A 17,129-nucleotide genomic window follows, 5' to 3' on the forward strand; every position below is an offset into this window, starting at 1 on the left:
GGGCAAGGAAGCAAAGATGGGGCAGAGTAGGGGTGATGAGAATGTGTGTCAAAGTTCTGATGGAGAAGGAAAGGCTGGAGCTGGGCTTGAGGGCCCTTCCCCATGAATGACAGGACTGGAGGAGGGGCAGCCCAGGCTCAAGGTCACTGTGTCATTGTTACCATAGCAACGGCCACCTCTCTACAGGGAACCTGGGAAGGGGTGAGGGGAGGGAGCTCCCAGGTCCCTGTATCTGGGGACAGAGAGAAAGAGGAACAATCAGAGAGATGTGGAAAAGAAGCAAAGAGACAGAGACAGTGGTCCAGCTCCGAGAAGACTTCCCCATCTAGGGATTCTCAGAGCTTGGTACACTGTGGGTGCTCTCATGTATGTTCTGCGGAGACAGAGACAGAGAGAGCCTGTGTCAAAGGCTCAGAGACCCCAGAAGAAAGAAGGCTGTGCATGCTAACCCAACCATGCAAACCATCTGCCCCAGCAACTTCCAAACCCGTGGAGCTATTACATTTGAGCCTCCAACAACTTTCCTGCCTTTCATTTCTTCCTGCCTGGTGACCTGGGAAGTGGGACAGTGGCTAAAGCTTTGGACTTGAAAGCATGAAGTCCTGAGTTTGATCTTCAGTACCTCATGTGCTAGACTGGGGTTCTGGTTCATCTTCCATCTCTCTCTCCCTCTCTATTCAACAAATGAACGAATATATATATTTTAAAATAGGGCTGGGGAGATAGTATAATGGTTGTGCAAAAAAGACTCTCATGCCTGAGGCTGCAAGGTCCCAGGTTCAACCCCTAGCACTATCATGAAACAGAACTGAGCAGCAGTGCGCTGGGAAAAGTTACTATTTTTTAATCAAAATAAAATATTAAAAATAAATAGGATGGGGAAAATAGCATGATGGTTATGCAAGAAAACTTTCATGCTTGAGGCTACAGAGTCTCCGGTTCAATTTCCCAGCACCACCATAAACCAGAGTTGAGCACTACTTTGGTGAATATAAATAAATAAATAAATAAATAAATAAATAAATAAATAAATAAAATAATTAAGATTTAAATAAATAAAAATTAATTCTAGCTTCCTGGGGACTCAGGCTCAAGCTAATGTCTGCCGGTCCCTAGAGCTGGGGAAGAAAAGGGGACTACGGGAAACCCGCCCATTGGCTCCTTTTAGGCTGAAAGACCCCAGGCGTCCTCCTTTGGACGTGGCCTCAGGCTTTCTCCTTTGGAGTGGGCTCCTCCCCGCCCCCCCAGACTGAAATATCCCCCCATCTCTAGGAGTGTCACCCTAGAGATCCCTCCCCCTATTTTCAAGGAACTAGACATCCATCCTCTCCTCCAGGCGGAACTAGCTGGGGTCCTCATGGTCTGCCTGTCCTCTGCTGGCGGGAAGCTGGTACTGCAATACTGCAGGGACTGCCGGCCGGTGCCCACATTGAGGAACAGAAACGGAGCCTGAATATAGGAGGATCTCTGAGTTCTTGCATTTTAATTTCTTTAGGGTCTCCAGTGTTCAGATTCTAGGAATTCAGACCCCATCCCAGAAGTCAACGAAAGAATGACAGCTTCTCTCGGAGCCAAGCCTCGGTGAGGTCTTCAGTGGTGCGAATTTCAAACACCTGTGCAGGGAGGAGGCCTTAGAATTATGATCCGCCCAGGAACAGAGAGGACTCACCTCCCTCCTCCCTCAGACCTGGGGGCCCCTCAGTTCCTCTTTCTCATACCCAAGGGTCTAACCCCCAGCCACTCTTCCTCAGACCCAGGGTCCATCCCTCAGCCCATCCCCCAGACCCAGTGTCCATGTCCCAGCCCCTCTTCCTCAGATCCAGAGGTCCAACCCCCAACCCCTCCCCCTCAGACCTAGGGTCCATCCCTCAGCCCCTCTTTTCTCAAGCCCAGGGATCCCCCAGCCCCTCCTCCCTCAGACCGGGGGTCCCCCAGCCCTCTCTCCCTCACTCACGGGGGTCCCCCCAGCCCCTCCTTCCTCAGATCCAGCCCCGCCCCCAGCTTCTTCCTTGCCCACTCTCTCTGCAGAGCCTCCAGGCCCAGACCTTTGTGAGCTCGGCTGTCTGCACCAGCCTGTTTTTGCTGCCTGCGTACATCATCTGTTGTTCAGGCTTGCAGCCTGCATGGAAAGAAGAAGGGAGCATAAGTGGGGTTCTGGGGTGTTCTTTAAGATCCTAGTAATGTCCTGAAGACCTGGAGTTTGTTTGTTTGATTGTTTTGTTTTGTTTGTTTTTGTCACCAGGGCTAACCCTGGGGTTGGTGCCTGCACTACAAATCCATGGCTCCTGGCAACCATTTTTTTCCTTTTTATTATTATTTTGTTCCTCTCTATTTTCATTTGATGGGTCAGAGAGAAATTAAGAGGGGAGGGGAACATAGGGAGAAAAAGAGAGATAGGCACCTGCAGACCTGCTTTACCACTCATGAAGCATCATGCCTGCAGGTGAGGAGCAGGGGTTCAAACCCTAGTCCTTGTCCATAGTAATGTGAGTGCTCAAGCTGATGGTACCACCACCTGGCACTCAGACCCAGAGTTTTCTGAGGTTCCCAGGGAGCTGGTCTGAAGAGATCCCTGGAAGCTAAACTCCGACTTTCCAATTTTGCTTGAGGGTTTGAAGCTATTCTGGGGATTCTCAGAAATGATTTGGGGGCCAGAGAGAGGGTTCCAAGTGAAAGGAAGAGGGAGTTTGCTTATGCACCTCTGAACTGAGAACAATAGGTGAGATCTAGAGGAATGCAAGCCCCCACCTACACCCCACAGCCTCAACATTCACACACCAAATGTGCCACATACTTACATATTTACCAAGCCCTCCACACACACACACACGTTTCCAGTCACCAGTCACATAGCCCTGCGCGCGCGCACACACACACACACACACACACACACACAACTTCTTCCAGGAGAAAGGGGATTGCTGGCTCACCCACAGGGCTGGAGAAGATGAAACACAGGGGGTAGGATACTCGTCCATCCTCATGCACATACTTGTAGCTATAAACCACGAACCTGCACCAGTAAAAGGAAGGAATTTAGGCTCAGGAACTCAGCCTGGACCCCAAGCCAAGCTGCCATTATCTGAGCCCAGAAACTAGAGTTAACAAGTGAGACCCAAATACTGGCCTCAAACACAATAAATGGTTTAAAAGATAGAGACAGGGCCAGAGAGAAAGCTCACCAAGTAGGGCACATGCCTCACCATGTGCGAAGCTCAGGTTCAAGATCCCAAGCCACACAGGAGGTGTCATGCCAACAGAGGTCTCTCGTACTCCCTCTCTCTGCCTTTTCTTTTTCTTTTTCTTCTTCTTTTAACCAGAGCAGTGCTCATCTCTGGCTTATGGTGGTTCTGGGGATTGAACCTGGGGCCTTTGGTGCTTTAAGCATGGGAGTCTTTTTGTGTAACTATTATATTGTCTCCCTAGCCTTATCTTTCTGCCTCTCAATCTGAATGAAAAAAGGCATCCCAGCATGGTCCAATTTTGCATGTGAGAGGCCCCAGTTCTACCAAATAAATAAAAGCATGCTGCTTTGGGGGTCCAGGGATGTGGCTCAGTGGTACAGTGCATGCCTTGTATGGCCTGCATGTGTGAGGCCCTGGATTCCATCCCCAGCACCACACAGCAACAAGTAAGACAATGAACTTCATAACCAGCAGGGTGGCATCCCAAGAAATGGTGCAGTGGATAAAGCATTGAACTCTCTAGCATGAGATCCTGGGTTCAGTCCCCAGTATCACATGCACCAGAGTGATGCTCTGGCTCCCTCCTCCGCCTCCCTCTCGCTATCTCTCTCTCACTAATAAATACTTTGAATAAGTGGCAGAATGGTGTTCTAGTCTCTCTCAGCTGAAAAAGAAGGAGGAGGAGGGGGCCAGGCTGTGACACGCCCGGTAAGGCACACATGTTATAATACACAAGGACCTGGTTCAAGCCTCTGGTTCCCACCTGCACCAGGAAGCTTCACCAGTGGTGAAGCAGGGCTGCAGGTGTCTCTCTTTCTCTCTCCCTTTCTATCTCCCCTTCCCTCTCAAGTTCTGTTTCTTTTTTTTAATATTTATTTATTTATTCCCTTTTATTGAGTGCTCTGCATATAAACACACATGTGCGCGCACACAACATGTGAGGCTCCCTTCTGGGGTCTGGGGTCTGGGGCCCTTTGTGACCGCCCTTGTCGGACACCCCAGAAAGTGGTTCTAGCTGAGAGACCTACTGCCTGGGATTGGGGCTCAAAGTCTCAGAGCATGCAACACTCAACACAGAAAAGCTAAACAGACCAGTTTTCTGAGAAGTATCTAGAGCTCCTCCACCAACACACCAGAAAGTACAAGGTTCACCTGGCTTCCCACAGGAGCCCCCCCCCCCCATCACCTGAGGTCAAATAATTGCTATGCAACCCAAAGCACTGGGGAAAAAGGCAGTTTTCTTTCCCTTTTTAAAAAATTTTCTATATTATTGGATAGAGACAGAGAGAAATTGAGAGGGAAGGGGAGATAAGAGAGGGAGAGAGACAGATACCTGCAACACTGCTTCACCACTTGTGAAGATTTCCTCCTGCAGGTGGGGACCAGGGGTTTGAACCTGGATACTTGTGCTGCACTGTAGTATGTGCACTTAACCAAGTGCGACACTGTCTGGCCCCTCCTTTTTTTTAATGAACTAAGTACAATGGTTGAGACCAGAACTTGACAGGATCTTTACTAAAATTAAAATGAGATAAAATAAAAAAATAAATAAAGCCAACAAGAGGGAGTCGGGCGGTAGCGCAGCTGGTTCAGCCCAGGTGGCGTGAAGCGCAAGGGCCGGCGTAAGGATCCTGGCTTGAGCCCCAGCTCCCCACCTGCAGGGGAGTCACTTCACAGGCGGTGAAGCAGGTCTGCAGGTGTCTGTCTTTCTCTCCCCCTCTCTGTCTTCCCCTCCTCTCTCCATTTCTCTCTGTCCTATCCAATAATGACGACATCACTAACAACAACAGTAATAACTACAACAATAAAACAACAAGGGCAACAAAAGGGAATAAGTCAATAAATAAATATAAAAATATTTAAAAAAAAAAAAAAAGCCAACAAGAGGCCTGGAGGTGACCAGAACACTGGATGCTCAAGCACGAGATGAGGTCTTGGCACTGTTTGTGCTTAGAATGATGCTCTGGTTCTCTTCTTCTCTCTCATAAAGAAATAAATCTTGAATAAATAAATAAATCTTGAAATAAAAGGGCCAGGAAGTGGCTCACTGAGTACAGTGAATGTCTTACAATGTGCAAGGACCTGGATTCAGGCCCCCAGTCCCCACCTGCAGGAGGGAAGCTTCATGAATGGTGAAGCAGTGCTGCAGGTCTCTCTCTCTCTCTCTCTCTCTCTATCTATCTATCTTTTCTTCCCTCTCTATTTCCCTCTCTCCAATAAGTACATGAAATATATTTTAAAAGGCAAATTATCAATACTATCACATAGGACTATCAGGGCACAATTCATCAACAAAATGTCCTGGCACGTAAACAAAGAGTCTTCAGGAACCGGCAAGGTAGGCTCACTTGAATAGTGCACCTGCTTTGTCATGGGCACGGCCCAGGTTCAAGTTCAGCCCCCACATCACTGAGGGATGCTCCACCGTCTCTCTCCATCTTTCTCCCTCTGTCTATCTGAAAAAGTTAGCCTGGAGCCGTGAAGCACTTATGATGGAAAAGAAAGAGAAAGAAAAAACGAAGGAAGGAAGGAGAGAAGGGAAGAAGGAAAAGAGGGAGGAAGGAAGGAGGAAGAGAAAGAAAAAAACAGGCTTCAGGATGAACATCTGGCCTCAGACATGAAGATCCTGAGTCCAGGAACAGGACTGCAGCCCAAGTCATTTCTGGGTCTCCACCTCCGTTAACACTTAGCCCCCACACACACACTCCATCCCTCCTCTGCCCCCAGAATACCTGGGCTGTCTCTCAGGCAATTCTGCTTTTAATTCCTCTGGAGAAATGTCCTAGAGCAAAAAAAAGAAAAAGAGAAAAAGAAGAGGAAATACCACCATTAAATAAACACCCACTTTGGTGTATTCAACCAAAGTAAAAGACTCTAGAGTGGAGAGGAGGGTTCAGGTCCTGGAACATGAGGTCAGACGACCTAGAGGGGTTGAACTGTTATGTGGAAAACTGCGAAATGTTATATATGTACAAACTACTGTATTTGACTTTTTGTTACAATGTTTTATTGTTGAATGTAAACCATTAATCCCCCCCCCAACAAAGAAAAAAAAAGGTTTATTCAACAAACCAGATGGTTTTACTTACATGTGGAATACGGACAATGGAAGCAAACAAACTGGAAGCTGGGCTGTGGCACAGCGGGTTAAGTGCACGTGGCACGAAGTGCACGGAACAGCATCAGGATCCCGGTTCGAATGGATAAAGCAATGGATAAAACACTGGACTCTCAAGCGTGAGGTCCTGAGTTCAATCTCTTGACACCACATGTACCAGAGTGATATCTGGCCTTTCTCTCTCTCCTATCTTTCTCATAAGTAAATAAAATCTTTAAAAAAAAAAAAAAGTCTCAGGAGTCGGCGGTAGCGCAGTGGGTTAAGCCCATGTGGCACAAAGTGCAAGGATCCGCCCGGTTTGAGCCCCCGGCTCCCCACCTGCAGGGGAGTCGCTTCACAGACGGTGAAGCAGGTCTGCAGGTGTCTGTCTTTCTCTCCCCCTCTCTGTCTTCCCCTCCTCTCTCCATTTCTCTCTGTCCTATCCAACAATGACGACATCAATAACTACAACAACAACAACAACAAAAGCACTTAGTACTAAGTGCTTTAAAAAAAAAAGTGTTAAGGGAGTTTGGCGGTAGCGCAGCAGGTTAAGTGCACGTGGCGCAAAGCACAAGGACTGGCGGAAGGATCCGGGTTCAAGCCCCCGGCTCGCCACCTGCAAGAGCGTGGCTTCACAGGCAGTGAAGCAGGTCTGCAGGTGTCTGTCTTTCTCTCCCCCTCTCTGTCTTCCTCTCCTCTCTCCATTTCTTTCTGTCCTATCCAACAATGTAATAACTACAACAATAAAACAACAAGGACAACAAAAGGGAATAAATAAAGAGATGGATACATTTTTTTAAAAAAGCGTTATACATACAGCAAACCTACAGCCAACATCATACTCAATGGTGAGAAACTGAAAGTTTCTCCTGTCTAGTCAGGGACAAGGCAGGGCTGTCCATTATCACCATTACTACTCAACATAGTACTGGAAATCCTAACCATAGTCATTAGGCAAGAGAAAAGAGATTGTAGAATTAATTAATTTATTTATTTACACAAGAGCAGAGAGAGAGAACCAGAGTTCTCTGGCACGTGCAGTGCTGGGAATTGAACATGAGACCTCATGATTAAGGGTCCAACACTTAATCCAGTGTGTAGCCTCCTAGGCCTCAGTTTCCCTGTCTGGAGATGATCTCCACTAGATTTTTAAAATTTTTATTATAAAATTAATTTTATTGTTAATTTATTAATAGGCGGCCGGGAGGCAGGCCCTGCTAAGCGGGAGGAAGTGGTCCAATCCCCCACTCGCCGCCTGCAGGGGGTCTACTTCATGAGTGAGCAGTAAAGAAGGTCTGTAGCTGTCTTTCTCTCCCTCTCTCTCTCTATCTCCCCCCTCTCAATTCCTCTCTGTCCTATCTTACAAAAAAAAAAGGAAAAAACAGCCTCTGGGAGTGGTGGATTCATAGTGCTGACACTGAGCCTTAGCAATAACCCTGGTGGCAATTAAAAAAATAATAACAAAATAAAATAGTGGTCCAGGAGCTGCTATGGATAAAGCATTGGAATTTAAAGTGTGAGGTCCCGAGTTCAATCCCCAGCAGCACATGTACCAGTGATATCTGGTGTTCTCTCTCTCTCTCTCCCCAACTATCTTCTTCATGAATAAATAAATAAAATCTTTTTAAAAGGATATTAAAAAATAAATAAATAAAATAAATCTGTTGGATCCTCAAGCATGGGGTTAGTTTGATCCCTGACACCACATGTGTGACACCACATGGAAATATACTCCAGTGCTCTCTTCTCCTTCTCTCTCTCTCTCTCTTTCTCCCCATCTCCTTCTCTCATTAATAAATAAATCTTCATCAAGGCCATCATTATTTTACAGAGCATATATTACGTCCATAATATATGGACAAGCCATTAGAAGGTTTAAATCACTGAACGTATATACAGTAATGATGTTCCATTGTCCCCAGTTCACAACTGAAGAAACCAAAACCCTTACAGGTAAACTCTCAAGTCCAGGGTCAAAGGTGAGCAGGATTTGACCTCCAAATCTTTCTGGACCCCTAGACCAGGTGCTTAGCATCCATCCAGCCCTGGGGTCTCCCAGTTCCAGGGGGGCCCATCCACACCAGCCCCTCTCATTCACCTGAAATTCTTCCTCCAGCACCACCATCTGTCGGTCTTTGTCCACCTTCACTGGGATGGGAGGGAGAAAGACAGGAGTTAGATACCCCCTTCCTCCCTCTCAGCTTCCCTGGTTGGGAGAGGACAGTCACTCCCCCCCCCCAGAACACTTCTCAGCACTGGCTTATAATGGTGCAGAGGATTGAACCTGAGATCTCTGAGCCTCTGGCATAAGACATAACCGTTATGCTGTCTCCCCTGCCCACAACACTCACTTATTATGGCTGCATTATCCGTCTCTTTTCGGAAGCGGAATTTCCTCAGCTTTTCCTTGAGCTCTGGATCCACCTCACATACCACCAGGGAGTCAGACTGCAGGGGGATGAGGGTGGTCGGGGTGGGAGCCCCAGTCAGAGTTCAGTCCCCCCTTCGCCCCCACCAGGTCCCCTTCCTCAGCCCTCTGTCTCTCTTAGCTCTACCCAAGCAATTCCTCTGTGGCCAATAGGAAAAGGCATCCTAGCCTAAGCAGGTGCACAGCCTGCTGGGGCCAGTCTCCAGCCCTCCTGGGAGGTCAAGGGCAGCGCTTGCCTGCCTACCTGGGTCTAAACCCGGAAACCCCACCATGTCTCGTCACTTCCCCCAGCCAGGCTGGTAATGCAGAAAGGGGGGTCTCCTTCCCAGGGCCTGCCTGCTGTCTAGCACCTTGACCTTTTTCCAGAACCCTGCCCAGCCACACCCCAGCCCCTTCCCCTCCAGCCCCCTGGCCCCTGACCATGACTGTTCTGTCCACAGGCCTCTTCTCTTCTCAGTTCCGCTGTCTTCTAGGGGCGGGGTGTAGGGTAGGGGAAAGGTTTCATCCAACACCACATCCTGTTTGTGCCCATTCCGGACAACTGTCACAGAGGGCTCCTCCCCGCTCCTTCCTTCCCCACCATCAACCAGGACAACAGAGCTGTGACCCTAGCTGAGGTGTGTCACTTCTCTGATTCAGGGTTATCATGAAGACAAAACAGCATCCCATGGGCAGACTCAATACACAGCAAAGGCTGAGAATGAATACTTCAGCTTCTCTCCTCCTCCAGAAAGCCTTCCTGGATACACACACATACACACACACACACACACACACACACACACACACACACACACACACACACACCTAGAATGTCTGGCTTCTGAGGCCAGGTATTGGTGCACCTGTTATCATGAGCAAGATTCCCAGTTCAAGTCTCCAGCCCCCACCTGTGGCAGGTGAGGAAGAAACTTTACCAGCACTGAAGCAGTGCTGTAGGCCATTCCCTTTCCCTCTCCTTCTCTCTCTCTCTCTTACCTTTATTTATTGGATAAAGACAGCCAGAAATCAAGAGGGATGGAGTGATAGAGAGGGAGAGACTTACAAAGCTTTCCTCCTGCAGGTGGGGACCAGGGGCTTGAACCCGGGTCTTGCGCATTGTAATATGTGCACTCAACCAGGTGCACCACCACCCACCCAGCCCCTTGCAAGTGTTTCTCTATCTTCCTCTTCCCTCTCAATTTGTCTCTGTCTGTATCCAACAAATAAATATTTTTAAATGTTTCGATACTGAAGCTAAAAAGGAGAGCCTAGAGACATTTGCTAGTCCAACTGCCAGTCACTACATTGACGGGGAAACGAAGAGAGGAGACTCCATGGTACCTAGGTCAAGGTAAAAATTTCCCTGCAAGGTTGGGGAGACAGCATAATGGTTCTGCAAAAGACTTTCATGCCTGAGGCTCTGAAGTCTCAGGTTCAATCCCCAGCATCACCATTAGCCAGAGCTGAGCAGTACTCTGGTGTGTGTGTGTGTGTGTGTTTCTTCTGTCTCTCTCTCGTTAAAGTAAAATAAATATGTATAAACATGTTCTTAAATTTCTCTGCAGTTATTCAGCTTCTCCCAGCCTCTCCCCACAACAGTGACATTCAATCCCATCAGAGCTCCTCCTTTTTTTTTTTTTATTCAGAGCTTTTTGATTTGCCCCCTTTCCCATCCTGAAATGAAATTCCTAGATAATGGAATCTACTTATACACATAAATCCCCCTAAAATCAATATAATGTCCTAGCTGTCATATAAAAGAGAAATAAAAGGGAGGTGATTTACAGGAAAGCTCTATGTATTTCAGAGAGGACATATAAGCAAACAAAAAAGAATCTACACACATCCCAACCCCAACCCCAACCTCACATTGGTGGGTTCACTGTGCTGCTCCCTCTCCCCGATAATGGACAAGCCTCTTCCCCCTCTGTGTGGACACTGGATCCCAAAACTCCACCCACTCTGTGGATTCACTGCAAACATCTTATTCCACCTGAATCATCTATGTCCCATCTTTTTTTTTTTTTTTTTTTTTTAACCATAACACTGCTCTGCTCTGGCTTATGGTGGTGCAGGGGATTGAACCTGTGACTTCAGAGCTTCAGGCACAAGTGTCTCTTTGCATAAATTTTATGCTACCTACTCCTGCCCTATCTATGTCCCATCTCTTCTGCATCTTTTCCTTAGCTTTATCTCCTCCATCTTCAAAGCAAAACCTTTATCTCCAATCCAGCCACTCCCCATACATTTCCTTCCCCCTTTGAAAAAAATCATTTATTTATTATTAGATAGAGATGGAGAGAAGTTGATAGGGGAGGGGAAATAGAGAGGGAGAGAGGCAGAGAGACACCTGCAGCCTTATACCTTTCCCTCTTTCCCCCTGCAGGTGAGGACTGGGGTCTTAAACCTGCATCCTTGTGCACTGTAATGTGTGTGCTTACCCCCACCGCCTGGCCCATTTCCTTCCCTTTTCAGCAAAGCTTCTCGAAAGAATCATCCTCACTTGCTGTCTCCAATGGCTCCTCCCAATTTTCTCTTCAACCCTCTGCTGGCAGACTCTTTTTTTTTAATTTCTTTATTGGGGAATTAATGTTTTACGTTCAACAGTAAATACAATAGTTTGTACATGCATAACATTTCCCAGTTTCCCACATAATACAATACAACCCCCACTAGGTCCTCTGTCATTCTTTTTGGACTTGTATTCTCCCCCACCCCCACCCCAGAGTCTTTTACTTTCGTGCAATATGTCATGACAAACTATTATGTCTGTCCCTCTCTGCTGACATTCCACTGTCAGGGCCACCTAAAGCTCTACAGTGCCGGGCCTGGTGGTCACTTCTCAGCTGTCACCTGCTGTGTCCTGCCACCCACAGTGGACACCGGCCATCATTTCCCAGATCCCCTTCTTCCCTTGGGTTTTGGGGTGTACTCCAGGCCTAGTGTTCTTCCCACTCCTCAAGCTGCTCCTTCTCAGCCTCTTTTGCAAATGCCTCCTTTTTTGTTGTTGTTGTTTTTTTATATTTATTATAAAAAGGAAATACTGACAAAACCACCAGATCTCTGTATCCCATCCCCTCCCCTTGATAGCCTTCCTATTCTTTAACACTCTAGGAGTATGGACCCAAGGTCATTGTGGGATGCAGAAGGTGGAAGGTCTGGCTTCTGTAATTGTTTCCCTGCTGAACATGGATGTTGACAGGTCTATCCATACTCCCAGCCTGCCTCTCTCTTTCCCTACTGGGGTGGGGTTCTGGGGAAGCGGAGCTCCAGGACACATTGGTGGGGTTGTCTGTCCAGGGAAGTCTGGTTGGCATCATGCTAGCATCTGGAACCTGGTGGCTGAAAAGAGAGTTAACATATAAAGCCAAACAAGTTGTTGACTAATCATGAACCTAAAGGCTGGAGTAGTGCAGATGAAGAGTTGGGGTGGGGAGGGTCTCCGTTCTGTAAATAGCTCTCCTTTTTTTTCTTTCTTTTTTTCACAATATTTTATTTTCATAAGTGAGTCAGAGAGGAGAGAGAGAGAGAGACCAACCACAGCACTACTTAGTTCTGGCACAAGAAGATGGTGTTTGGGGATTAAAGCTGGGAACTCTGGGGTTTCAAGCATGAAAGTCTGGTGCACAACCACAGTGCTATCTCCCCGGTCCACAGACCCTGCCATCTCTTCAGTTCTTGCCATGAGAATCATCCCTGTGCCTTCATGTCTGCACAACTCCGCTGCTCACTGTCATCTTCCTCTGCCCCTCCCACTTTTTTTTTTTTTTTTGATAGAAGGTGAGAGGCAGGGGGCTAGGTTGTGGAATACTCAGTTCAGCACAGGTGCAATGACCCGAGTTTGAGCCCCCACTCCTCAACTGCAGGGTGGATGTTTCCCAAGTGATGAAGCAGGTCTGCAGGGGTCTTTCTCTGCCTATCTACCTCTCCATCCCCTCTCAATTTATTTCTGCCCTATCAAATAAAATAGAATAAGGGGGGGAAGGTGTGTGTGTGTGTGAGAGAGAGAGAGAGAGAGAGAGAGAGAGAGAGAGAGAGACTTGCAGCTCTGCAGCACTGCTTCACTGCTCATGAAGTTTCTCCCCTGCTGGTGGGGACTGGGGGCTTAATCCCAGGGTCCTTGAGCACAGTAGCCTGTGCACTCAACCAGGTGAGTCACCACCCAGCCCTGAATTATTCCATTCAGGAATGGGGTTGGGGTCAGGAAGGAGGCTCAGAAATTGAGTGCAGAACTTGAAGTCTTGGGTTTGATCCTGATCATCATATTAGGTCAAGAAAAATAAGAGCGGGAGTCGACAGTAGCACAGCGGGTTAAGCGCAGGTGGCTCAAAGCACAAGGACCGGTATAAGGATCCTGGTTTGAGCCCCGGCTCCCCACCTGCAGGGGAGTCACTTTACAAGCAGTGAAGCAGGTCTGCAGGTGTCTGTCTTTCTCTCCCCTCTCTGTCTTCCCCTCCTCTCTCCATTTCTCTTTGTACTATCCAACAACAATAACATCAATAATAACTACAACAACAACAAAAAAAAAACAAAAAAAAGGGCAACAAAAGAAGGGAATAAATAAATATTAACAAAAATAAGAGCAACTGAAACATCATAGATGGTGGAACTGAGCTTTGATGTCTTCTTTTTCTTATTCTTATTCTTTCTTTCTTTCTTTTATTGCCACTAGAGTTATCACTGGGGCTTGGTACCGGCACCACCACTTGACCACTTGTGCAGGCACTGAGCCCCAGCGATAAGCCTGGAGGCAACATAAATAAATAAAATTAAATGAAATAAAGTATTTCTTGTGGTTGGAGAAGTGTTGGGCAGGGGTAGATAGCATGATGGTTATGCAGAGAGACTCTCATACCTGAGGCTCCAAGGTCCCAGGTTCAATCCCCTGCACCATAAAGCAGAGCTGCTCAAGTGCTCTAGAAACAAACAGACTAAAGAGAAGTGGCTGAGCTAGTAGAGCAGGGTTTGTATGTGTTGAGGCCTCGGGTTCAAGCCTCAGCACCACAAATGCGAGATTAGGTCTCTGGATTCTTTCTCTCATGAAATACGTACAATACTTAAGATATAATTTTAGGACCAGCAAAATAGCTCACCTGGATAGTGCACATGTTCAGTTTTTAGTATGTCTGGCACCTCAGTGGAGGGTATCCCTCCCCCCCTTTCTACCTCTCTGGCACTTCCTGTCTGGAAAAAGTTAGCTCAGAGCAGTGAAGCCAGGGAGACGACACCCCCCCCAAAAAAAAAAGATTTATTGATTAGCGAGAAAGAGAAGGAGAAGTTGAGCATCACTCTGCCATACACAGTGCCAGTACCAGGGATGAAACTCTGGACGATGTACAAAAAGTACAATATTTTACCTGCTGCGCCACCTCCTGGCCACTCCTCTGTTTTGCAAAAATAAATAATTTTATAAAAATAAATAATTTTATAAAATAATTTTATTTGTTTTGTTATGAGAGACCAGAGCACTGGCCAGTGCTGGGAACTGAATCAAGGACCTTAGAGCCTCTGGCATGAAAGTCTTTTTGCAAAACCATTATGTTGTCTTCCTAGCCACCCTTTTTCATGGGGGTGGGTGGGTGGGTGGTAGCATACTTGGTTGAGTGCACAGATTACTATGTGCAAGGAACCAGGTTTGAGCCCCCACCCCCCACATTATATCCCTAGTTCATCTCAATTTATCTCTGTCTTAACAAATGAAATACAAAGGGGGGCTAAAAAGTAGGAAAGGAAAAATTGGCTGCCAGGAGTGGTGGATTTGCTTGGTGCCTCCACAGTGGGGAACTGGGAGCTCGAACTGAGATCCTTATGCCCCTTGAACTTTGCACCATGTGCACTTAACCCGCTGTGCTACCGCCCAGCCCCCTACTTTTTTAAAAAAATTATTTAATGAGAAAGACAAATTTCTGCTACTATGATGTTGTCTCATTTTTGAGGGAAGATTTTTCCTTTTCTAATTTTTAAAATTATCTTTATTGAATAGAGACAGCCAGAAATTGAGAGGGATGGGGGTGAGAAGGAAACAGAGAGATGCCTGCAACACTGCTTCACCACTCAAAAAGCTTTCCCCCCCTGCAAGTGGGGACCAGGAGCTCGAACCCAGGTCTTTGTGCATTGTAACATGTGTGCTCAACTAGGTGAGCCACCATCTGGCCCCTCATATTTTTGTTGTTGAGATTTAGTTATGAGAGAACCAGAGCATCACTCTGGCACATGCTATGCTAAGGATCTAATTCAGAAACTCATGCTTGAGAGCTCAATACTTTGTCCACTGTGCCATCTCTTGGGCCACCCTGCCTTTGTTTATGGTGAAGCTGGGACTTCTGATATCTCAGGTATGAAATTCTCTTGCATAACCACTATGCTACCTCCTGACAGCTGTGCCCCTCCCTGCCTTGGATTTCCCCCTCTCTCCACAGTTAACTTCAGGGCCTTCTCTCCCACGGATACCTCCTCCTCATCATCCATCAGCCACCCCCCCACACACACCTGATGAAAAGGCCCTTCGCCCACCCAGGCTGCCTCCCCAGATCTATTCCATCCAGTCTGTCCTTCAAGTAGCAGCCGGAGACACCTTTCCAAGCCCCTAACTCACCACACTCTCCCTAGAGCCCTCAGGCCAAGTCCAAGGCAAACATAAATCCCATCACTCCTCGCCACTCCTTGCCTTGAATTCTACCTGCACCCTACATTGCGTTTCTTGGACTTCCTCTAACCTATGTGTCTCTTGCTCTCTTGGGTCTTCTGAGCCCTCAGATCGGCTCACCCTGACCCAGAGAAATGGGTGTTGTGGAGAGATTACAAGAGTCGGTGGGGGAGACAGTATAATGGTTAATGCAACAAGTCTCCAAAGTCTCAAGCTTAATCCCTTGCATCACTATAAACCAGAGCTGAGCAGGGCTCTGGGGAAAAAAAGAAGAAAGAGAGAAAGACAGAGAGACAGAGAGAGAGAGGAAGTAAGGCCAGGCGATGGTGGCGCGTCGGGTTGAGTGCATGTTACTGTGCACAAGGACTCAGGTTCAAGCCTCCTCTGCCTTCAGAAGGAAAGGAAAGGGACAAGGAAAAAGGGAAAAGAAAGGAGTGTCCCGGTGGTGGCGCACCTGGTTAAGTGCATGGATGACCACGCACAAGGACTCAGGTTCTCGCCCCGGGTCCCCACCTGCAGGGGGAAAGCAGGACCTGCAGCTGTCTCTTTCTCCCTCTCCCCTTCTCTCTAGATTCCTAGCTGTCTCTATCCAATGAATGAATAAAGATTAGAAAAAGAAAACTGCATTTTTAATCTTAAAAAAAAAAGTCAGAGCAACGACTCTTATTTTGGTCTCTGGGGCCTCGTCTCCCAGTCCTGCTCCGATTTGCGAGCCGCAGCAGCCGCTCCCGAGAAGCTCCCGGGACGCCGGGGCGCCGCAGCGCGGAAGCCCCAAGTGGGGCGCAGGGAGGAGCGGAGCGCCGGACGCGAGCGCGATCGCCCCCTGCCGGCCGGGAGGTTCAGCCCCGGGCTCCGCCGCCCGGCCCGTTGCTGTGGCAACGCCGCGCGCGCCCCGCCCATCGGCCCCGAGGTCCCGGCCGGGCCGACTGCCCGTCATCCTCACGGCCAGCCAATCCCCCTGCCCGGGGGGCGGGCCTCTCGGGCCTGGCCGGAGCCCCGTCGCTCCCCTGTGGGCCGGGACCCCGCCTTTCTCCGCGCACACCTCCCGCCCTTCGGGCTGCCCTCGCCGCCCGTTGGCGGCCGCGCCGTTCGTCACCGCGGCGTGAGCTAATGGCGGCGCGCGGCCGCCGGGAGGGGCGGGGCCAGGGGCGGTGACGCACGGCGCGGTGACGCAGCGCGACGGCGGCGGCGGCGGCGGCGGTGGTCGGTGCGGGAGGAGGGAGGGAGGGGAGCTCGCGGGCCGGAGAGGGGGCGGCGGCGGCGGCGGCCTGAGGAGGCTCGGGCGGCGGCGGCGGCGGCGGCGGCGGAGGAGGAGGCCGAGGCAGTGAGTGGCGGTCAGGGCCGGGCGGACGCGGGGCGGCGGCGGGTCGGGGCGCGCGGGGCTCACCTCAGGGCGCCCCAGGCCGCGCGGGCGGCCCCGCCCTCTCAGGGACCCTGAGCGGCGGGCGGCGGCGGGCGCGGACCGCGCGGGGCTCGGGGGTCCCGGCCCCGGAGAGAACCCCCGGCGCCCGGACCCCGAGTCGGCCTCGCAGGCCGCCTCCGGAGCTTCCCTCGGAAACCCTCCTCACGCCCGCGGGGTCGCGGGGGGCCGGCCGGCGGGGGCGCCTCTCTCGGGACCCCCGGAGCTGCTTCTGACACCCCCCGGAGGCCCTCCCCACCGACCCCCGAGCTGTCGCAGGGCCCCCCACGCCTAGAGAGCCCCCACGTCCGTCCTGTGGCCCCGAGACTCCTGCTTAACACGGCCAGTCTCGCTGAGAGAGACCTCTCCCCCGTCACCATCCTCCTCGC

The 17,129-nt window shown here is 49.5% G+C and overlaps 2 protein-coding genes across 2 annotated transcripts in view; one reads left to right on the forward strand and one right to left on the reverse strand.

Annotated features, from left to right (window-relative positions):
- Positions 1-1,456: 1,456 nt before the first annotated feature.
- Positions 1,457-9,199, reverse strand: GMFG (glia maturation factor gamma). Its single transcript, XM_060185909.1, has 7 exons — positions 9,134-9,199; positions 8,637-8,733; positions 8,384-8,433; positions 5,918-5,967; positions 2,931-3,013; positions 2,046-2,119; positions 1,457-1,613 (listed from the first exon to the last, which is right to left on the reverse strand). The coding sequence occupies exons 1-7, from the start codon at positions 9,134-9,136 to the stop codon at positions 1,542-1,544; spliced, it is 429 nt and encodes a 142-aa protein (XP_060041892.1). The 5' UTR covers positions 9,137-9,199; the 3' UTR covers positions 1,457-1,541.
- A 7,323-nt stretch (positions 9,200-16,522) lies between these two features.
- Positions 16,523-17,129, forward strand: part of SAMD4B (sterile alpha motif domain containing 4B) — a 48,734-nt gene continuing 48,127 nt past the window's right edge. Inside the window, exon 1 of the mRNA XM_060185910.1 lies at positions 16,523-16,665. The gene's annotated coding sequence lies outside the window, so the exon portion shown is untranslated. The remainder of the gene's footprint in view (positions 16,666-17,129) is intronic.

The sequence above is a fragment of the Erinaceus europaeus genome, chromosome 2, assembly GCF_950295315.1.
Source record: "Erinaceus europaeus chromosome 2, mEriEur2.1, whole genome shotgun sequence".
NCBI classification, from domain to species: domain Eukaryota; kingdom Metazoa; phylum Chordata; class Mammalia; order Eulipotyphla; family Erinaceidae; genus Erinaceus; species Erinaceus europaeus.

Excerpts from the sequence above, each read along its gene's own strand:
- GMFG (XM_060185909.1), bottom strand. Across the intron at positions 5,968-8,383 it reads TGCTGGAGGAAGAATTTCAG|GACATTTCTCCAGAGGAATT; the intron begins GTGAATGAGAGG and ends TTTTTGCTCTAG. Across the intron at positions 2,120-2,930 it reads CATCTTCTCCAGCCCTGTGG|GCTGCAAGCCTGAACAACAG; the intron begins GTGAGCCAGCAA and ends CTTTCCATGCAG.